General features: G+C 38.3%; 1 protein-coding gene across 6 annotated transcripts in view; it reads left to right on the top strand.

Moving 5' to 3' along the window:
- The window catches only part of LOC137650125 (transcriptional adapter 2-beta-like), a 174856-nt gene that overhangs the window by 8501 nt on the left and 142113 nt on the right, over positions 1-24242 (top strand). For 5 of the 6 annotated variants that reach the window (XR_011045917.1, XR_011045916.1, XM_068383264.1 and 2 more), the window contains exons 3-5: positions 2380-2439; positions 23260-23416; positions 23534-23754. Coding sequence is in view for 4 of the 6 variants with exons in the window: in XM_068383261.1 (XP_068239362.1) it covers positions 2380-2439; positions 23260-23416; positions 23534-23754 (438 nt within the window). In the remaining 2 variants the exon portion in view is untranslated. The remainder of the gene's footprint in view (positions 1-2379; positions 2440-23259; positions 23417-23533; positions 23755-24242) is intronic. The other variant, XM_068383262.1, reaches the window with a different exon arrangement.

Here is a 24242-nt window from a genome sequence, read left to right as displayed (position 1 = left end):
TATCAAGGATTTGACTCAGATGGTTTTTATGTTAGTCCTGGACTCTGCAAGCTTCACAGCCTTTCCTTTGATATTGCCTATTCAAAGGGATTGGGGCAAGTCACTCTCAGTTTCGTTCCGGAGTTTGTAGCTAAAACTCAAAATCTGGTGGTAGCTGATCCTAGGTTTGGCTCCTTCCAGATTGGGAGTCTTTGGTCAGTACAGACGGTCGTGATGAGCTGTTACTATGCCCCGTAAAAGCGTTGAGGATGTATCTTAAGAGAACACGACGAGCCAGACCTTAGATCAATAGGCTCTTCTTGAGCTTGGGTTGAATCGAGGAGAGTCACAAAGAACTCGATCTCCTCATGGATCAGGCGTATGATTGAAAGAACCATGGCTCAGGATGTCGCTCAACCTTATACGGGCCCCCGTGCACACAATGTCAGAGGGGTCAGCACCTCTCTGGCATTTAAGAAAAAGCTCTCAGTACAGCAGACACTGCTCATAGGCAGGTGGAAACGCCAAACTACGTTCACTGCCGACTACTTAGAGGACTTAACCCACATGAGCCCAGACACTTTCTCAATTGGTCCTGTGGTGGCAGCTCACAACGTAATCTAACACCTCAGTTCCCTTAGGGGACAAGTAGCGGCTCTTCTAGAAGATCACTCCAAAATCAAACCATTGTTCTCTAGTCTTGGGTAGTGCCATAGCCTCTGTACCATGGTCTTCCACTGTCTTGGGTTGGAGTTCTCTTGCATGAGGCACACTATTCTAGCTAATTTCTCTTCCTCTTGTTTTGTTAAAGTTTTTATAAATTACATGGGAATTATATATTTTTTGTGTTGTTACTGTTCTTAGATTATTTTTTTCCTTATTTCCTTTCCTCACTGGGGTATTATTCGTGTTGGGGCCCTTGGGTTTATAGCATCTTGCTTTCCAACTACGGTTGTGGCTTAGCAAGTAACAATAATAGTAATATCAAGGGTCCCTCTAAACAGCTCATATGTAGCACAGAGGGATACCCTGGGACAGTCTCCAGCCAATTGGTTAATGGACTTCCACCCATCATGGGGGAGTCTCCTATGTAAAGAGCGTAAGTTTTGTATCTAGTGTTGGAACAAATGACAAATTTGGTATAATTTGTATTTTTTCTATGGCAACTATGCAAAACTGAATCTCTTTACGCATACTGGTCCCACCATCACCTTGCCCAAAATGTCCTCCCGCTGTTGCAAAGTGACATTTGTTTACTAGTGCCTATTTGAGCAGGGTGGTTGGTCTACCCCACTAGCTCTCTGCTAACTACCCTACACCTCGCAAAAAGTTTATTGGCTGGTTTCAGCTATCGCTGAAATAATAGTCCTATGTAAAGAGCTTCCTTTTTGTATACAGTAGTTAGGGAAAATACAAATTATTCCAAATTTGTCACTTTTATAAGGTGTTGGGTAATATATATATATATATATATATATATATATATATATATATATATATATATATATATATAATATATGTATATATATTTATATATACATATATATATATATATATATATATATATATATATATATATATATATATATATATATATATATATATATATATATATATATATATATATATATATATATATATATATATATATATATATATATATATATATATATATATATATATGATAAATTTTGCACATTTAGATACGTTTTTTATATTCAAATAAGCCATATATTTTGATACCTTAATGTCTGGATTCTCTTACCGACCTTAGGATCAGAGTCCCAAGGCGAACCCACTCAAAGACTACTGTACACTATAGCTTCGGGCCGGCCAGGGAATCGAACCGTGGTCCACAAAGCTGGCATGACAGTGACGATACTATTTAGCCACGAAGAAATGGTATTGTCACTGTCATGCCAGGCTAGCTTTTTGGACCTGGGTTCGATTCCCTGGCTGGCCAGAAGCTATTGTCTCTTGAGTGTTTTCGGCTTGGGACTGATCCTGAGGTAGGTCGGTAAGAGAATCCAGACATTAAGGTATTAAAATAGATGGGTAATTTGAATATATTATATGTATGTATGTAAGTACAGTATTGTTGAAATAAGCTGAGTATACAAAGTAGTCAACTACGGTATTCAATTATGCTGCCATAATACATCATATACTGTATATATACAGGATATTTACATATGTATGAGTGTGTGTGTGTTTATTTTAATGTTTTTTTTTTTGTTGCATCACCAACTTTCACTGAGAGTTATTTGCAGATTTACATTTATTTTATTAATAGTTTACTAGTTATGTAAACTTTTCTTGCTGTATGTGTTGTGTTTTAAGGGATGAGAAATGGTTTATAAAGAATTGACATGAATATTGAATCATTGCTTTTATTTTCAGTGCTTTGCGTGTGGTGCTGAGATTGGTAAACACAAACGTGTACACGGTTACCAATTTATGGTAAGGTTTCTAAGCTTTGGTTTTCCTGTGTGACTTAGGATATTTATTACTAAGTTCCCTTGCTTTTTTCAGCCTTCTTCTTTCCTCTCAGATTTCAGTTTGATTAGAATTTTTAAAAGGAAGACATTAACAGTGCAACAAAGACTGTTGGAATATGTAGTTTGCATAGTTACAAAACTCTATACTAAAAATTTTGTAGAACTTCCATAACTCATCTCCTTGATTAGTATATACCAGAGGTGTGTTATTTATATTCTATTTATAACATTAGAAATATTGGAATCTTTGTGAAGAATTATTTTTAGCAGTCTCATAAGATAATGTTTTTTTTTCCTCTAGTAAGTGATTAGATTTTTTATTTCCTGGGAAATCTGTATCAAAAGCAAAGTACTTGATTGTGGTTATTGTAAATACTGTATCGGTGGGATTTTTAGAAGTCAGATATTGTAAGTTTTAGAAAAATTTAGTCCCAGGGTTATGAAGTAGAGTTGTGTTATGTAGATTTTGATTGCTTAATTTTAGGAAATTTATACAGTATTTGCAAATTTAATGTCAAGGCAATAAGAAAGTACTGTACAGGACTGGCTACACTTTACAGTTCACTATCTGCGATTGTTTATAAGAATTATTACAGTAGGCTATACATTTTTGTTGTAGTTAATACTACATTCAGTGATCAATAATTACATCCTAGTCATCTTCTTGAGATTGTAATGCTTAGGATATTATTTTGTGTTTCACATTCCAGCAAACTTCAACTTATGTGCGAAAGAATCATAACATTTAGGGATGATAAAAAAAATAACTAGTTCCTAGTATTCAAAATAATTTAGGTGGGATTTTTTTTTATTATATTTAGATTGTTTTTTGATAAGGTATGATTACAATTTGTATAATGGTTTCACGGTAATGTTATCCAGGGTTCCATTTTTAAATTTACATGAGTGTGTTATTGAAAGGACTTTTTTAAATAACTTGGATGATTACATACACGATTGATGTATATTTTTGAAATACTTTTATTGCAGCACAGTAGTTTTTGTGGACATACAGTACAGTACATGTTTAGCATTGGTTGAAGTGGTAGTTTAATACATTAAAACAACGAGTTGTTTAAAGATGTATGTTGTATACAGATTTCTTATTTTCTTCAGTATTCATTGAAATTGATTCAAGTACTGTATTAGAGGAATTTTTTTTCATAAATTTATTGAATTAGGGTGTGCAACACATGAGACCTGTTGGCACACGGGTTTTGAGAGAAACTAATTGATTGATGATACCCTGGTTTAAACTAATAAAAGAGGTTATTTGCAGAGTCTCAAGCGTGACTGGTCCGGTGCTTGCTATGTTCATCTGCTGTCTTGGGCTCACCCTATGCTTGCATGGGTTTTATGCTGGAGTTTTGCCTCCATAATGTATCTATACTGTATCTTGATGTTGACAGACTGCATAACATAGTCGTAGCTAATTTTACTGTAATCACGAGTGATGTGTTTAGATTTGTTTATTTTGTAACTTGCACAGTTTTTTTTTACTCAAGCCCTTGGTTTACATTTGCCATACCTTCTGACTGACTAGATTTTTATCCAGGCCCAAGTTCAAAATAAATAGGAAAATTGAGGAAATTGGAGAAGGATCCCTGAATCATAATTGGCAGTAGTCCATTGTCGTGGAGAATGAAAGTATTATATATCAGGCAGAGTAGTAGTAGGAAGAGAATAACAAGCATTGACTGAGGTTATGTAGGATAACAATAACAAGTTGCAATGGGAGCTCTCATGAATAGTGTTGATCATTTCACTTATGCGCTTGAAGTTTTGTTTTGAGTATATTAGTAAGTTTAATTCTCTTATTGATTCTTTTAGTTTATTGTTAGTATTGCATAGTCTTTTCTTGAATTTTTTTTTTTCTTCATCATCATCATCATCATCATCTTGTGCCACTGATTGCATAAGCTGCTGCTTATTTGTAAGTCGAACGTGGACATTTAGGTCTTGGTTGAATCCACAAATCAGAAATTGTGATACAGTATATTGTTATTTAAATTACTGTAGACTGGATTTCTTAGATGTTAGAGGACATTTTAAGTGATTGATGCAGAAAGACTTACTTGTCATCTACCACAACTGATGACCAGCACAGTATATTTAAGACTTACAGTCCTGCCATTACACTATTTCATAGTTATGTTCAATTTATGGTTGTGGGTTGGGTTTTAGAGAATTATTGCTTAAAGTTAAGTTGGCTCTTGGCTGGAGGTGTAATTGCCTGCAAGTAATTTGACCTTTCAGACAGTGTAGTGTGAGTTCTGGAAGAATTCATTGCAACTGATACCTACATAAGTGGCATGGTGACTTCTAAGGGATGTATTTCCTCCTGCACACATATTCTTATTTTGAGAAACGCATTCGGTCTACTTGTTCATACAAAAAACTGGCTAATTGATAAAATAATTTTCTGGTGTATTTTGAAGTATTTTTGTTCTTTCGTTCTGCCTTGTTTCAAGTATTGTTCTCCTGTCTGGTCTTCTGGTGTTGAATCTCGTCTTGATTTGTTAGAGAAGAACTTGTAGTGTATTAAATTTCTTATGTCAGATTTAGATATTAATCTCTGGCACCATGGTTCAGTTAGTTCTTTCTGCATGTTGCATAAGATTTTTCATAATTCTGAATATCCTATGCATTCAAATCTTTCCATACTGTATCATTCTATACGTAATACTAGGTATGCAGGTAATTCTAATAGCCATGCCTTCTCCATCATAAGGCTGAAGTTTTATTCAAGCTACGACCAGATTAAGGAATGATTTTCGTAATCAGGCAGTTGAATCATTAGGCATTCAAAAGTTCAAACTTGCAGCAAATATTTTTATGTTGAACAGACTGACATAAGTCTATCTTCATATTTTATATTTAACATCTATTTTTAACGTTGTTACCGATGTTAAAATATTTTTTTTTATTGTTAGTATTCAGTACTTTTTTATGTAGTTTATTTGCTTCCTTATTCCCTTTCCTTACTCCACTATTTATTTCTGTTGGAGCTCTTGAACTTACTGCATCCTGTTTTTCCAACTAGGGTTGTGGCTTGGCTAGTAATAATGATAATACAGTAATGCAGTATTGTATTGATTTTATTGTCTATTAGAGGAATTACATGTATGCCTGTAACTTGTGTGTTTTAGATGTTAGTAGTCAGTTGTACTAGAGTTTTACAACTAGGTCAGTTGATGTGTTTCATATTATAAGGATCCATGATCTAAGCTTGTAAGGATTAAACACAAGAAAGCAAAATGTAGCTAGGTAAGATTGCTTGGTATTCAAAGATTTCAAGGTGAGTGATGGTGTTGGTAGGGTGAATGCGATTGGCTTGCCTGGAGATGACGTTGATTTATCAAAGTTACCTGGATGAGGAACGATCACAATTGATGGAATAGGCAGTATGTTGACAGATGACATTGAACCTATTAGAGATCGTATCACAAATGCCAGGGGTTATTTGTTTAATTTTGATTAGTAATTGATCAGATTTGTAATGATCTGATTCATAACTAGGGGGCCAAGAGACAGATTCAGGTAGAGAGAGCAAATATAATGCATTTGCTTTAATAATTAATAATAACAGGGTTATACATATATAACTGATTGGAGTTAACCTAGACAATTAGGAAATTAGATTGGATATTGAAGAGAATTTTGCTGTGCAGAATTTAATGTTTCAACATTAGACAACCTTTTATTGATTTGGTTTATATGTTCATGTATTTAAACAAAATTTAGTACTAGATATATCTTGGGTAAAAAGGTGGTTTTGTTATATTTAATGGTTATTATATAGGTTTTGTATTGAAGACTTTTAATTGAAATCAGAGTTTGGGAGTGTATGTAATGCCATTTAGTATTAGAAAGTTTTTTTACATAGATTCAGGTATATTGTCTGGTGTTGGAAGAATGAATGAAAAGTATCCCATGTTGTGTTACATATCTCAGCAGTAGCAAGTGGTTACAGTATGTAATAGCTATTGTTATGCAGTCTGGTGTGTTGGATATGAACAGCTCCGATCTGAGGAATGGCATAATTATATCCTATTTAGATTACTGAATAACAGGATGCACCTCAGTTTTATATTAGTTTATGGTTTTTCATTTTTTTTGTTCTTGGAAGTCTTTGATTTGCCATAACGATAGTTTTATTTGCAGAGTAATTCATAGTATATTAAGGGGATGTTTTGAAGTTTCCAGAATTTCTGTTGTATCATTTGCACCAAATTATTTAGTATTTTAGTCATGTTTATAGGTTTTACTATGACTTGATAAAGAATTTGGTTGCACTGTTTCCTGCAGTATGTAGAATATAGTACATGTCTCATATTTTTATTTCCATATCATTTATGATTTAGTTAACTAAAAACCAAAGTTTTGTATGTAGAGTAAGATTATATTACCATATTGTACTTGAAATTCTTGGTATTGAGATAAGTTTTCTTGACCATAATGTGTCGATGAATGTAGATTACAATGAAGAATATTTCTATTGCCTAATTAAGGTCGTCTTTCAAAATATGCTAAAATTATGAAATTAGATCTATCTTAATATGTACTGTTATATACTAGCCTATATATTTTTTATTCACAGTAAGCTTAAGAGCTTTTTCTTTTATTTTTACAGTTGTTTAGTATAAGTTTAAAGGCTTTTCATTCGTCTCCATTACTTTAAGAATGGGTTTATCAGCTTCCTTGGGAGACATATTACTGTACTTGGTGTTATAAGGTGTGTTTGGAATGTCACCGGATATCCAGCTTTTATCACTGATATAGGTGCCACCCAAAGAAATGCATCTGTTATGCAGCCATCTCCTTAGGAAATAGAATACCACCCCCCTTAGGTTTTGGCCGGATGCTTCAAACATATCCTGTGTACACGGACCTGTAAACTAGCCTCTTATGCCTTTTTTTTATTTGAATTGCTTTCCAGTGGCAAAACCAGAAGTGCTTTGCTAGATACAATTGGCATAGCCAGGTGTGACCAGGATGTTCTTGAATCTTAAATATATAAGATTTTTATTTGATAGTGGCTCTGCCTTTCATTTACTTTTTGTTCCCATGATAGTGGTTCTGTTGGAACACCTTCATAACAAGGTTTCTTACATCCTGATCATTGATCTGTTTTTTTTCCCTTATAGTTTCTGGATTTTTTTCTGAGTACTGTAGACTATTTCTCATTTGCACTGTGCACTTGTTCTGTATGTATTTCCCCATGCTGTGTTTATGGTGGCAGAGTGCATGCTTGGTTATTTTTGGTCAGTTTTGAAAATTTTCCAACTAATCCTTAAGTCATGAATTTGCTAATATAAGATTAAATAAACTGAACTTGTATGTTGTGAATTACACATAAAGATTCACTTCAAGACTGATTATAGATACCTTGGGAGCCAGCTAACTTACTGAACAGAGAAAAACCTTATTAATTCTGGGGCAGTAATAGATAGTTTTGTTTTACACTGATTTCTTCTTGTCTTATACTCATTTATTGAGGTATAGAACTTGATATGTGCAACTTCTAACCTAAGTAAGGCTTCATTGATGTTTGCAAAAATGTCTCGAGGAATTTATTTACACCCATCCTGGCAAATTGTTTTCATTCCTCTTTTGAAAATGTGATGATGCTCCTGAAGGTATTTAAAATTAGTACATTATGGATATTTTATGCTATGTCAGTAAGTTTTAAATCCGTTTACCTTTTATTGTTAATTGGTGCTAATTAACGTCCTTTTGTTTCATCACAAATCCATTACTTTAAAGGTAGCCTAATAGTGTGTCACAAGTGAGTCTCAGACACAATTCCACTTACAGAATAAGAAAGATCAGTTACCTCTTGTATTGTTTATACATATCCTTTATGTCCTGTGTATTTCACTGAATCTGTTTTTTGTTTGTATTTTTAATTTTTAGTCGTAATTTTTTTTTTTTTTTTTTTTTTTTTTTTTTTTTTTTTTTCTGTCCTGAATAGTACTGTACTGTATATTAATTGTGCTAATAAGATTTCTAGTGATACTTGAGCTTAATTTTACAAAGAGTACTAACACTTCTTGATTAGACTGTTGGTAGTTTCAGACGTGTAACTGCTTCATAGCTAATTTTGACCACCAATGCTGAGCACTTGAATCTCTTTGTTTTGATTTAGTGTTTCAAGAATTTGTTTTTGTAACCGTGTGCAGTTACTTTACTTTTGTTACTGTTGGAATTGCAGTACTGTGTGTTTATAGTTCTCTATTGAGAGTTGTTAGTGTTTATTCAAGGTAAGGACTGATTATTCTCTCCCAATTGATATCTACAGTTGGCTCATGATTTATGCTGATGATTGGTTTCAGAACACCCTGCATACTCTTCTGTAAAATAGCTTGACATGCATGGAGTATTGAACAGTATTTCCACTTTTGTAACTAAAGGGAATTTAATCAAGTCTAACTTTTACTTTTGTTCCAACATGATGATGCAAACCATTGTCCTTTACTATAGGAAATAGAAGACAACGGAAGCTGGAACATGGCAGTTAAAGTCTTTATCGAGGTGTAAGCAAACCCTTCGGTGGTTCTCTTGCTGGCCGCAAGGAGGGAGCCACCTCACCTGTTGGGTTGCCAGTGATACCAAGCACTTGACTCCAGCCATCAGAGAGTGCGGTCATCATCCTCTCCGCTCTGGAACTTTGTGGCATATGGCAGAATTATTAATTCCTTTGCTTTCTCTTTCCTGCAATTTTGTGATCATGCTATTTGTGAGGACATGTCCTGAAGTGGCGCCAAAGTCCTTTGGCACTATCATGAGTAGCCTTAAGGCTGATCCTCATCCGTTATGTTGTGCTTGCAGAGGCTGTGTGTGTGTGTTGAGGCCTCCTTGTGATCAATGTTGGGTGTAGTTGCCCTCCCAATTGGTGAAGTTTGGCAGGCGCAAGAAGCCTAAAGGTATCCTTCTCCTTTGGGGTCTTCCTCATAGTTGAAGAAGCCTAGGCTTGCTTCTTCTCATGGGACTCTATTCTTACTCTTTTCTTGTGGCTTCTTTGGGAGGCTATTGAACAAGAATGATGACACATTAACTCTTGGACAAGTCCAGGGGGAAGGGTGTGTTGTAGTTTCCTCGAAAGAGACGGCATTTTCTCAAGTTAAGTCTTTCTTACAAAGAGTAGATGTTGTATGCATCTTGTGGCTATCGTTGGGCATAGAAGTCTTCCCGTCTGAGGACAGACTGAATCGTTTTCTGGTGTCAAAGTGTCCAGTAGAAGAGCAGGTGTCAGTGGTTCCTGTAGACGTTAATAAAGAAAACCGGTCTCCTCGTCATCCTCATGCTTCCCCCCGCACAGGATACGTCTCCTCATTGCTCTTTAGTTCTTCATGAGCGTTCTAGCTCTTTGGTTTGCAAGAGAACCTCCTTGCGTTTCGTCCTCTCTGTAGGACGAGTGCATATGCACCAAGCTATCTGTGGTTGATGTTGTGGAAGGGGTACCCATCCTCTCAGAGGCTCCGTACCAAGAGTTGCCAATATTTTGCTTTACATTGGTTACCTGTTAAAGCTAGAATTGAATTTAAAATTTGCTTGTTGACTCACAAAGCACTTACAAGTGATAAGCCTAAATATCTTCGTGATTGCTTGGTCCCCTACCCTGAAGCTACCAGCGCCGCTGTAAGAGTTAGACATGCTGATGACCCACATAGACTATTCGAAATCAGTGTGAATCATACAATAGGAGGAAGAACGTTCAGTTATGCTGCACCGAGACTCTTTAACGACCTTCCACTCGTTGTCAAGAATAGCAATAATGTGGCAGCTTTCAAGAAAAACCTGAAAACCTATCTTTTTAGAAAGTGTTATAATAGTGACCTGAAAACTATTAAGCCTGAATACAAATGCTAGCGAAATAACTGATAACGATACAGAGCAAAATATTAACTGGAAAGAAATTATTTTTTCACACACCAAGGCCCGCCTGAACAGACTTTTAGTGTTTGGTGGAGGGCGAGAAATAAACCCCTAAAAGTAAAAGTAAGTACTTCTGTAAAGAAAAACTTCCATTTCTGTAGTGAAAGGATATCGGTCAGCCTTGAGCTAAAGTATTGAGACTTATGGCGTAATGATTTCTTCTCAGAGGATCTTTCTATGCTCATACAGAGCTTGGATCAGTCCTACCCTCCAGTTGAGGCGAGCCTTGGAACATGTCAAGGCCTTACATTCCCTACAAAGATGACACCTCACGAGTCTTTGAAAGGGATATTGGGTAGGGATCTGACTGTAAAGACAGTGTTTCTGCTTGCTTTGGCCTCAGCCAAATGAGTTAGTGTACTTCACTGGCTCTCTTTCAACATCACTCTTTTAAAGGGGCTGAATGGGGTTTCTTGTCACTGGCTCTCTTTTAACATCACTCTTTTAAAGGGGCTGAATGGGGTTTCTTGTCACTGGCTCTCTTTCAACATCACTCTTTTAAAGGGGCTGAATGGGGTTTCTTGTCACTGGCTCTCTTTTAACATCACTCTTTTAAAGGGGTTGAATGGGGTTTCTTGTGTTTGTCCCAGAGTTTGTCGCCAAAACCCAAAACCCGTCGTCTAGTAATACAAAGTTTGTCGTTTCAGGTTTCAAGTCTCGGAGAATTAACTGATCAGCTGTTACTCTGTCCTGTGAGGGCATTGAGGCTTACTTTTAATACACCAGGTCTGCTAGACCCCATCTACAGTACTTTTTTATTAGTACAGGGAGAAAGGGGGTCCTCAGGAACACCATCTCCTTTTGGTTGAGGGAAGTAATTTCATGCTTCCTTTCGTCTCTGGTTGAAACTGGAGTACGAATGAAGGCTCACAACATTAGAGGTATCGGTACCTCTTCAACCTTTTCACACAACTCCTCTGTGGCGCAAGTTTTTAGGTGGGTGTCTAGAAACATTAGATAGCCTTCCCTGCTCATGATGTAACCCACAGGTCCATGAAAACTTTTACTCTTGGACCTATGTGGTTACTCAGCAAGTAGGTTAGCCTAAGTGTGGGTTGAAAGTGATGAATGATTGGCCTTTTTAATTTTTCTTTCAATCTTCCCTCTCTTGGGGTACAGCATCAGGAGCCTCGCCAGCTGGATTCATCTTGAAGTGGAGGTAGAGCACTAGGCTCTCAGCTACCTTACGAGTCTCATAAGTGGGCAGGTCTTTTCCCCTCACTCCATTTGAGGGTGCTTTATCCAAGCAAACCCAAAGATCCATAATATAACCTTGTAACAAAGTTTGCCAGGTTACACCACATAACTTGATGCTCAACTAAGTACAGTACTTTGAAACACAGGCCGTGTTCCTGTCTTTTTTCGAGGCTAGTTCTTGAAGTGTAAGGAGGAGGTCTGATCCTTTGGTCATATAGCAAGAATCTTCAACTCGCAAGGTAATGTTCCAGCCAGTTGGAAGGGGACTTCATTCCTCCTAAGGATGAATTTACTGTAGTAAAGGAAGATTGTATTATCATGGAACAAAGGACAAATTTTAAGAATTATTTGTATTTATCCTAACTATACAAACCCTGAGTACTTTTCTCAAACTTACCTGCTATCACTACCCCCAAATAAGTACTGGCTGTGGTCAAAGTGCTTGGTATCACTGGCGGCCTGACAGGTGGGGCAGCTGGCCAGTGAACTACCGACTGCTTTGTTTACACCTTGGTAAAGATTTTAACAGCTATGATCCAGTTTATGGTTTTCTGCCTCCTATATTAAGGGACTCAGGTTTGTATAGTTATGAATTTTTTTGTTTTTAAATTTGTCATCATTTTTATTAAAATATATTTAGTAAGACTAGTTATAGTTTCAGGTTGCCGTAATATAACAGTGTAATGTAAGGTGGTACTGTACATTCACAGTTTTCTTATATATGCATCATTGTTTCACTTTCAAGTTGCGATAATTGAGAAACTTATTGATAGATGCTAATAATACAGATAATTGTGATGCTTTTATTATTACACTAATTTTTTTCATCGGTTCTATGTTATTGTGCTTGACTGTTGCAGCAAATTAAGATTAACTGAGCTTTACATAAGTTTTGTTTCTAAGGGAAGCACAAATTTCAACTAATCACCCTCCCCTTAACTATGGGACTCTGTTACACCCAGAGCTTTTTACACAAAATAGATTTGGTGCACTATTGAGGACATAAAGGAGAATGTGTGCACATTTTCAGTCTAATTCAGCCACTTGATCCATTTTTTTTTCTTTTTTGTGTCATAATGTGTCTGAACCATGTTCAAAACATGTTAGTTGTGGGGCTAATAAAGAAAATAGAATATGTGACTTTGGTTTTGAGGAATGTTATTGCAAAGTGGACTTAGAAAAGGGAGTCTTCCTCCCCCTCACTTAACTCTCATCTCAGGATCTCATGCTTAACATCAATCGAAGAGTTCCAGGTACACTCCATTTAACCTATAGAAAACAAGGTACTGTACCATCTATCCCGCCCTGAAAGGATCTTGTAGGGAAGTTTGCAGAGTTTACATGAAGAGAAAGCACAGCAAACAGTAGATGTCTTGGTTGTGGTTTGCTGGTTTTACCAGGCACACATGGCTCCAGAGAAAACTGTCTTGTCTTAAATTTAACCGTGAAAATGATCTTGGGTTGATGTGTGCAGCTTCTGACCTATTATTATTATTATTATTATTATTATTATTATTATTATTATTATTATTATTATTAGCTGAGGTACAATCGTACTTGGAAAAGCAGGATGCTATAAGCCCAAAGGCTTCCAATAAGGAAAATAGCCCAGTGAGGGAATGAAATAATGAAACAGATAAAATTGTGCCTGAGTGTACCCTCAAGCAAGAGAATCCAATCCAAGAAGGGGATGACCATGATACATAGGCTATGGCACTACCCAAGACTAGAGAACAGTGGTTTGATTACCTCCGCCAGGAGGGTATGTTTTCGGTTCGGTTTGTTTGTTTGTTTGTTTGTTTGTTTGTTTCTCTGTTTGTCTGTCTGTCTGTGGACAACGTAGAGGCCACATTTCTACACGGAATCACTTCAAACTTGGCCAAGTAGTTCCCCAATGTGTATGGAAGAACTGATTAAATTTTGGTCAAGGTCACCCCAAGGTCAAGGTCACAGGGGTCACTGGTGTCACTATGACATAAGTGGCCATATCAAGAGACAGAAATAAAGCACTGACTTTTGCATAAGCCAACAGGGAAGTCCTAGTCCAGGCGCAACCCATGGGTGATGTTCAAATTTATAAAGGTCAAAGGTCAAGGTCATATTGGTGCATTATATCAATGTCATATTAAGTATCAGTGGCAAATGAACAAAGATCACTTGAAGGTCAAAAGTCAAGCAGGTCACTTGAAGGTCAAGGTCACGTGAAGGTCAAGGTCACGTGAAGGTCAAGGTCACCTGAAGGTCAAGGTCACGTGAAGGTCAAGTACATTTGAAGATCAAGGTCACTTGAAGCCAAGGTCATGTGAAGGTCAAGGTCACGTGAAGGTCAAGGTCACTTGAAGGTCACGTGAAGGTCAAGGTCATGTGAAGGTCGAAGTCACATCAATTCATGATTCTAGGACATATGGCGCTCTAGGTCACCTTGGCGGAGGTATGTCCTCTACGAGGACCATGTCCGCGTTCAGGACTTGCTCACTTGTTTTGTAGTGTCATTGTCCTAGAAGAGCTGCTTACCATAGCTAAAGAGTCTCTTCTACCCTTACCAAGTGGAGAGTAGCCACCAAACAATTACAGTGTAGTTGTTAACCCCTTGAATGAAATTCATATTTTTAAAATCTATTAGATACTGTACCCCCACTTCATAATTCTGTTACAGTTTTAAAAATAGGAATTCTTGTGACAAAACCTGTTTAAAACAAAAGATAGACAAAAATGTTTGGAACAGAGATGATCCTCCATTTTGTAGTTTTATGTGGGATATTGAATTTGGATTTGCACAATTTATTTATTAGTATCTTCATAAAATTCTTTTGAGACTACTGTCAATCAAAATCAGTAGCATATAAGGTTGAGAGCTGAAAAATGATTGAATTGGTGTGTATGCAGAAAATTTTGTCTGCTTATGACTTCCAAGTTACATTACAAGGATGCTTTGTTTTCTAAAACTTTCTGACTAATGTCTGAAGCAGGGTGCATCAGTGGCATTATAGTAATGCTGTGCATAAAATACCAATCCTCAAGGCGGTCTTCAACAAAATTGTTTTGTTTCGAGTATTGTGTTTCTCTTCTTGTTTGGGACTTTAGAGCCACTAGTATTGTGACAGTGAGGCACTGAAATTTTGATTTTTCAAACCATACTTGAATACTCTTTCACCCCATCAAAAACATGAATTCATCTGATTAAAGAAAATTATTTGGTAGATTCCACATTCTTTGTAATTCCATGGTAAATGCGAGGCCATATGCTTCAGAGTGGTTGAATATTTGTACAGTACAGTACTGTATATGAGGTCTTCCTAGTTGTACTTGTGTGCTGTGTTGGCCTCTTAGGTGCCAGTGGCAGGAAATATACTGTGGCCCAAAGTCATAAAGCAAATACCTGATGCAGTGTAAATGTCAGTCATAGCCTGATGAAAATGAACTTTCAGATAATCTCCTTAAGGGGTATTCCATGTTACCAGTTCCTTTTAGTTTCCCTCCTATTTTTTTGCTTTAAAAGCAGTGGTTCTCCAGCAAATTTTTCCCGTGACAGTATCAGTGGTAACAAGATGTTGCAGGTGTGGCCACACTGAGTAAAATTGATATAGTAATAGAATGGTGCAGCAAGGTCTGATCATCCAGAAATTGAAGATAGATAATAGGAAACAATAATAAAAAATAAATGATAAACTTATTACTGTTAAGTCAGTAATTTTAAATATTTAACTTAGCCGGTGAATATATAATAGCTGCAACTCTGTTGCTCGACAGACACATACATAAAAAACTCGCGAGCGATCGCTATGCAGGTTGCGGGTGTGCCCACCAGCGCCAACTGTTGGCCAGATACCACTCTCGGATGTAAACAAAACCTTCAATTTCTTCTCTGTCGACGTGTCGACAAGACGTACTTTTACTCGCTGTAGAACCTGGAGTTTTCTTAACATATTTGGTGAAGTACTTCATTTTGGTTTGAGCTTTCGCAGTGCAGGTGTTTTATCTTCATCTTAAATCTTGAACTCGTTTTTGGATAGATTTAATTTCATGATGACAAAGAGAGTATGGACTTTCTTTGACTTTTAAATGGCCGACCCTTCCCTTAGACGGAAGTGTGTTTAGGCTTTTAGCAATTATCTTATCACGTTATAAATTAATTATAGATTTTCTATATATTTTATATCTCACCGCCTTTATTAGGCCTCTTCGATTAACTTTCCATTTATAATAAACATAAAAATAAATTTTTAATGATTTGTTTATATGCGACCTTTCCTGAGAGTAGGCGGTCCTAACTTGGAAACCGAAGTTAAGCAAAGTTGAGCCCTTTCAATCGTAAATAGCTTTTAAAGAGCTAATGATTTAAAACTTTTTAAATGAATATTTTTTAATAGATATTTTATGAAAGATTTTCTTTGAATAGTCTTCGTACTGTTTCAAAGATGAACTAATGTTTAGTTTATTTATGCTTGCGCTCTATCGTTACGATAGAGAGAGAGAGTATCACGGTTTCACTTTGCAGAAAGAGTAAATCGATTCTGACGTTTTGTTCATTCTTCTTTCAAAGCTTAAATGTTTTAAATTCTATTTTAAAGGAACTTTTAATTGAAAAACCTTTCAGTTTTTTCCTTTGGTCAAATAACATGTTTTTTTGACGAAACGTAAGTGGGCTCTTCTCTTAGGTGCGAAATCAAGAGAGAGAGAGAGAGGTAGAGACGGAGGGAGAGAGAGGAGAGAAAACGTTCCGTTCAAGCGGGTAACGTTGTTCTCGAGTTACTCTCGTCCCTAGTCTCTGTACGGGGAGAAAGGATAAAACGTTTTTAGTTTTTATTCTCGTCCCCAGGCAATGTACGGTGAGAGATTGAAAACGTAGTTTTGAATGAACTAGTATTTAGTCTCTTCCCCAGCCACTGAATTTTTTATCTTAAAATTGTTTACTGTTTTTTGCTGGTATTAATGTGCTTGCATTATACGACTGATTTCGCAATTACTACCTTTTGATGAGGGTAGAATTGCGTGCTTCAGGTAGAAATCAGTAGAAGTTTCGATTTCAGTGAAATAAGTGAAAAACTGAAAATCGTAGTGATAAAGTGATATTGCTCAAAGTGTTATTAGTGTTGCGACCGAGGGTTCGTCTGTTCGTGCCTGTCGTTCGCCTAGTCCGGGACCTCTTGCAAGCTCCCAAGCCCAGGGGAGAAGTAATGTCGTACGACTTATGGGTTCGAGAGGCCTTGATCAGCGAACAGACGTTCCATCTATGGTATCGGGTGTATCTTACCAAGATCACCCCTACCATAAGGCGAGAGAGACGATTTTCTCCTCGTCATCCGAAGGCTTTTCGCATAAGAAACCTGAAACAAGGTTTCGAGGCCCTTAAGCGAAAGTCAGTCCTTTCAGGACAGGTCCAGCGTCCTGGTTGTAGCCATTAGGACAGCTCTGACCCTATGCAGTCATCGGAAGACTGCTCGCCGCCTAACAAAAGCGTAACACAGACTCCGAGAGTCTTTTTGTTGGCAAGGTTTTGCGGTCACAGACGTTACCCTCGTCTCTTACCGCAACCATTTCTGTTGATCCTAAATGGGTTGTACAGCAAGACATGCAGAATAAGCTTGCCTCCCTTATGGAAGACTATTCTGCCGATAAGTCCGTTGAGCCTAGCCGTTTATCTCATCGAGATCCTGGCTTTCAGCCACCCTAACGTTCCTTTGTGCGTCCTGTTCACGTTGGCGTAGCTAAGTCACGTCAGTCAGGTTGTTTAGAACCACACTCGATGCGGTCTCGTGTGGATTTTCAGCCACATTTGGACGTTAGGCCTCTTGCTGATGCTCCTGTTGACGTTCAGGACGTTCGCTAACAATCGGAGTTGACTTGTTTTGACGCTGAGCGTCAACCTCCGCATTTAGAGTTGTTTTGACTGCTCAGTCTAGGCGGTCAAAGCAGTCTCGAGTGGACGCTGTGCGTCCTCACGCACCTGTTGTTGTTGACAGTTCACAGACTGTCAAGCAGTTACATGACGTTGCGTCCTGGTCTCTCGCACCTGTTGTTGTTGACAGTTCACAGACTGTCAAGCAGTTACATGACGTTGCGTCCTGGTCCGCTACTAATGCACCAGTGCGTGTGGACTCTGCTTGTAAAGCATTGCCACCACGGTAGGTCTCTCCCTTGCTTGAGACTCTGCTATTATCGGACAAGGTTCCTTTAGATGAGGAAGTAGCTGTTCCCCCTCCTACTGATATTCCCTTGAGGACTCTGTCAGACGGAGAGGAGCCTAAAGCTGCTTAGCCCTCTATGGACTTTAAATAAATCATGCTGATTTTTAAGGATCTTTGTCCGGATCTTTTTGTAACTGCTGCTCCTCGTTCGCCTAAACGTCAGAGCTTACACTAGGCCTAGCTACTTCGAAGCCGTTGTTATAAGCTAGTGCTCTCTCGCTCTCCTAGAGAGCTTTACGTTTGCTAGGCGACTGGTTTATCACCAGGAGGAGTTTGGGGGATACAGCCTTTGCTTTCCCTTCTTTTAAACTGGCTTATAGAGCGAGAGTCTGATATGACACGAGAGAAGTTCTCGGCTTGGGAGTTCCTGCCTCTGCCCAGATAGACTTCTCAAACCTCATAGACACTCCCTGGCGCCTGGCCATGAGACGCTCCAAGATTTTACAGGTCAACTTCACAGCTGTTTTTCGAGCCTTTGAAGTTTTGCTGTACAATTATGTCATGCATAAACAAGGCTTTCAGGGATGGCTCCAATGATCTGACAGCCACGTTCTCTGCAGGAACAAGTCCCTCAGGGATGGCTCCATGATTTGGCAGCCATGTTCACTGCAGGAGTACGTAAGAGGCAAGTGCGCTCAATGTGTTCATTGTCAAGACAAACTTCACGATGAAGTCTACCAGGCTGTCTTGACAGCATTTATGGAAGGCGACCGGATGGTCTCTCTCGAACTTCAGGAGGCATACTTCCACATTCCTATACACCCGGATTCCCAACCGTTTCTGAGGTTTGTTTACAGGAATGTGGGGTACCAGTTTCGACCTCCCTGTACTTGGACGACTGGCTTCTCAGAGCATCGTCCAGCCTTCTCTGTCTGCAGGATCTACATTGGACGTTGAGTCTGGCCAGGGAGTTGGGACTTGTGGTCAACCTTAAAGTCCCAACTGATCCCATCCCAGATTATTCTATTTTTGGGGATGGAGATTCGCAGTCAAGCCCTGCTCGAAGTCCAACTGATGCTGAAAAGAAAACATTTATTCAGTCAGGAGTTGGAACAGTCTCGTAGGGACTCTCTCATCCCTGGAGCAGTTTGTCTCACTAGGGAGACTACCCCTTCTGTCTCTCCGGTTCCATCTAGCCTCTCACTGGAACTAGGACAAGACATTAGAGACGGTATCATTCCCAGTCTCCGAACTAATAAAGGCATGCCTGAAATGGTGGGACAGCAATATCAGTCTGAGAGAGGGACTATCCCTAGCAGTCAAGAACCCAAACCACGTGTTGTCCTCAGACGCGTCGGGTTTGGGTTGGGTGCGATCCTGGACGGTCGGGAATGCGCGGGTCTGTGGACCTCAAGTCAGAAGAGCATGTACATCAACGGCAAGGAGCTATTACCAGTCCACTTGGCCTCGATGATATTAGGAAGCGTCTTCGAAACTAAGTGGTAGAGGTCAACTCAGACAACACCACAACTTTGGCGTACATCTCCAAGCAAGGAGGCACACACTCCTTCACGCTGCTCGAGATCGCAAGGGACCTTCTCTTATGGTCTAGAATTCGAGGCATCTCCCTGTTGACGAGATTCATCCAGGGGAACTTGAACGTCTTGGCAGACTGTCTCAGTCGGAGGGGTCAGGTGATACCCACGGAATGGACCCTCCACAAGGACGTGGGCAAGAGTCTTTGGGCTTCTTAGGGTCAACCAACCATAGACCTCTTTGCCTCCTCGTTGACCAAAAGGTTACCAATCTTTTGCTCTCCAGTCCTAGATACAGAAGCAATCTACATAGACGCGTTTCTACTGGATTGGTCTTTTATGGACTTATATGCATTCCCACCATTCAAGATAGTCAACAAGGTACTGCAGAAGTTCGCCTCTCACGGAGGGACAAGGTTGACGTTGGTTGCTACCCTCTGGCCCGCGAGAGAGTGGTTCACCGAGGTACTTCAATGGCTGGTAGACTTTCCTAGAAGTCTTCCTCTAAGGGTAGATCTGTTACGTCAGCCCCACGTAAAGAATGTCCATCAAAGCCTCCCCGCTCTTCGTCTGACTTCCTTCAGACTATCGAAAGACTCTCAAGAGCTAGAGGTTTTTCGAAGGAGGCAGTCAGTGCGATTGCAAGAGCTAGTAGAGCTTCTACCATTAGAGTATACCAGTCGAAGTGGGAAGTCTTTCGAGACTGGTGCAAGTCAGCATCTGTGTCCTCGTCCAGTACCTCTGTAGCCCAAATCGCAGATTTTCTTTTACATCTGAGAAAGGTTCGCTCCCTTTCAGCTCCCACGATTAAGGGCTACAGGAGCATGTTGGCTTCGGTCTTTCAACATAGAGGCTTAGATCTTTCCAACAATAAAGATCTCCAAGATCTCCTTAAGTCTTTCGAGACCTCTAAGGAACGTCGTTTGGCAACTCCTGGATGGAACTTAGACGTGGTCCTTAGGTTCCTCATGCCAGACAGGTTTGAGCCATTACATTCAGCCTCCCTGAAGGATCTCACCCTCAAGACACTTTTCCTAGTGTGCTTGGCTTCGGCTAAAAGGGTCAGTGAACTTCATGCCTTCAGTAAGAACATCGGCTTTTCTACAAAAAAAAGCCACTTGTTCACTTCAACTTGGTTTCCTGGCCAAAAATGAACTGCCTTCTCGTCCTTGGCCTAAATCTTTTGATATTCCTTGCTCATCAGAGATCGTAGGCAACGAACTGGAAAGAGTATTATGTCCTGTTAAAGCTCTTAAGTTCGATTTAGCTCGTACTAAGTCATTACGAGGGAAATCTGAGGCATTATGGTGCTCAGTTAAGAAACCTTCATTGCCTATGTCAAAGAATTCTTTGTCATATTTTATCCGATTTTTTTAATACGAGAAGCTCATTCTCACTTGAATGAGAAAGACCGATGTTTGCTTAAGGTTAAGACGCACGAAGTTAGAGATATAGCAACCTCCGTGGCCTTCAAGCAAAATAAATCTCTGCAAAGTATTATGGATGCGACTTTTTGGAGAAACAAGTCAGTGTTCGCGTCATTTTACTTAAAAGATGTCCAGACTCTTTACGAGGACTGCTACACACTGGGTCCATTCGTTGCAGCGAGTGCAGTAGTGGGTGAGGGTTCTACCACTACACTTCCCTAATTCCAATACCCTTTTAATCTGTCTCTTGAAATGTTTTTAATATTATTTTATGGGTTGTTCGGAAGGCTAAGAAGCCTTTCGCATCCTGATTGATTTGGCGGGTGGTCAAAGTCATTTCTTGAGAGCGCCCAGATTAGGGGTTTGATGAGGTCCTGTTGTATGGGTTGCAACCCTTGATACTTCAGCTCCTGGGAGTCTGTCAGCATCCTAAGAGGATCGCTGGGCTCCGTGAGGAAGACAGACTTACAAGGCAGAGTAATCGTCTAAGTCAACTTCCTCACCAGGTACCTATTTATTTTGGTTTTGTTATATTGATAACTGCCAAAATGAAAAACTCTTAGCTTATACGCTGTAAACATAATTAACTCTGGTCTCTACCCACCTCCTTGGGTGTGAATCAGCTATTATATATTCACCGGCTAAGTTAAATATTTAAAAATGATATTTTAATTATAAAATAAATTTTTGAATATACTTACCCGGTGAATATATAAATTAAACGACCCTCCCTTCCTCCCCAATAGAGACGCAGTGGGATGAGAAGAAATTGAAGGTTTTGTTTACATCCGAGAGTGGTATCTGGCCGACAGTTGGCGCTGGTGGGCACACCCGCAACCTGCATAGCGATCGCTGGCGAGTTTTTTATGTATGTGTCTGTCGAGCAACAGAGTTGCAGCTATTATATATTCACCGGGTAAGTATATTTAAAAATTTATTTTATAATTAAAATATCATTTTTGAGAAAAGGAATTCTTGTATATTTGTCTCTCTGCAAGAGCCAGTCTCAACAGCTTCCTGATTTACATTTTAAAGATTTTCAATTGAAAGATCTCTCAATAGTTGCATCAGATAACCTTAGTGGCCAAACTTGAGAACCACTGTTTACGAGGCAGTTAATGTAAATGGCATATATTATTTTCTGTAGAGAATGATCATATTCTTTTATATGTAATGAATGACTACCCTCTGGTAATATTTACTATGGCAGTTATTATAGTACCAAATTAAATATTGTGAAAGGTTTGTATTCATAAAGAAAAAAATATTTTCTTAAACTTTGGTTTGTTCACAATAGGGATTTATTTAATACTTGATGAATTTTGAAATTACTCTAGATTTAAAATTCTGCATTAATGAAGCCTTACAAAGAAGTTACCATATATAAAAAAAAAATAAAAATTTAGCATTAGTAAAGTACAAAAAATGTAATTAATTAATCTTGTAACTTATTGTATATTGCAGTTCTTTAATAATGATGTTTCAATCAGGTTTCAGGGAAAGTTAACGCAGTGATTAGTAGAGTACTGCACATTGCTATATTTTTCATTTTATTTGGCCAGCTGAATAATGTTTGAGAATTAGAAAAACCTTTATTCCTACTAATGTCAAGGAAAAGATTTTGGGCAACAGTATTGTACAATAGATATGTTGCAATAATTGTGTAAATTTTATTTGAATATAATTTTAGCATTCTTTTGAAATTAGTAGTTCATGAATATTCTTGAAGGAGCAGTTTATGGTCAGGCTTATAAATTTGGTAGAGTATGTATTCTTTTAGCTGTTGAAAATAGACCTTGCTGCTGTTGAGATACTGTAAACACCCAAACTATGAACAAAAATTACAAGATTTGTAGTGCAATATTAGTGTATAGAAGGAACAGCAGAAGTATATGAGCAGTTTTTGAGAGAAGATATGTTGTAAACCAGTAAGTGCAGTTTCAAGTTTGGATTGTAAGCAAGTTACATAAATATAAGAAAGGTGAGTTTTAAATGTATTTGTTTAATATATTTTGAAGTCAGAAATTTTATTTAATTTGAAGCAGCAGAGCATTTCCTGAGATGACTGCAGAGACAGTTATAAGGTTTATAAAAGGATGCAGTTAGATGTATTGTGTATGAATATTTTATTAGCTAAGGAGAAACTTGAAAAGTATAAGTGCTATACTGCATTTTATAGGTGTTTCTGATAGCTTGAAAATTTTGTATTAGCCTTCAGTTTTTGAGAGGTTAGCTTTTCATAGGTAATATACTTGGAAACAAGTTAGGTGATCTGTTCAGAATACTTAGGAAGCATTAACTAATACTGTATTCATTTCTGGTAGCTTGTCAGATTTGGGTTTCTCTTGATCTTCATGGGAAAAAAAATTAAGGGATGTATGAAGATACAAAAGGTTGTAACAAGATTCAGTAAGTAAATCCACAGAAAATTGACAAAATAACATGACTGTGATGGCTTGGTGCCGTCAGTGCAGCTGCCTCCACCACTGCACTCTGCCTACCTACTCCCCCCTCCACTAATGGGTTCAAATCTCTTTTCGGGCCCACTCTCTCACAGGCCGGTGTTTTCCAGGATACAGGAAACTTTAGCATTTTCCCCGGTCAAGGACATTGGACGGCCCGAGAGGAAGTGCGATTATTAGATGCTATAGAACAATACGGGTATGGCAACTGGGAAGATATTGCTCGTCATATTGAAACTAGATCCCCGGATGGTAAGATATTGTTTAATCTTATAAGTCTTATGTATGTTTGGTGTATGTAATACATTGATAAATGCTATTGTTATTTTTTCAAATGTTGATTTTTTATATATCTCTCATTATTTGCAGAGGCCAGAAACAAGTATATCAGCAGTTACATAGATGGCAATATTGGCCGTGCATCATGGAAACCAGCTCTTGAAAGATTGCAGCTTCCTGTTGAACATGCTAATGCTTCAGAGACAGGTCCCCTGTCCCCAACTTTGGGCTCTTCACTTCCTTCACAACCTCTTTCTAATGAGGAAAACACAATCCTTGGGTATATGCCACACAGAGATGATTTTGAAAGAGTAAGTAAAATACTTATCATAAGGTTTGTTGGTAATAAGCTAGTTTTGATATTAGATTTGGCTTTGTGTTCTTGATAGTTACAAAAAAGGTACTCAAGAAACTGTGTGTATAAGAGAGACCTTCAAGTTCAAGTGCTCTTGAAAGTCTATCATAGCACCTCTATTGCTGAAAACTATCTGCTATGGGTGATGTTCTTAGTATGTCCTCATCAAACCAACTCTACAGCTGGTGATCAGTCTACCTATGCATCATCTTGCGCTCATCTGCCTTTTATTACAGTATTTCTAAGTGAGAATCTAATGTCCCTCTCTCGTGCACGAGCAATCATCTACCACTAAGCAATTACACATTTGTAAAAGTGAGAAGAGACACTTAACAGCCATGCCTTCTCCATCATGAGCCTCAATACTACTCAGTATTCTAGAAGTTTTATTCCAGCTGTGACCACAAGTTGTGGAACGATCTTCCTAAATGCACGTTTCAGAGG

The sequence above is a fragment of the Palaemon carinicauda genome, chromosome 11, assembly GCF_036898095.1.
Source record: "Palaemon carinicauda isolate YSFRI2023 chromosome 11, ASM3689809v2, whole genome shotgun sequence".
Taxonomy (NCBI): domain Eukaryota; kingdom Metazoa; phylum Arthropoda; class Malacostraca; order Decapoda; family Palaemonidae; genus Palaemon; species Palaemon carinicauda.
The sequence above is the reverse complement of the archived record's forward strand: the minus strand, read 5'-3'. Positions and strand labels throughout refer to the sequence as shown.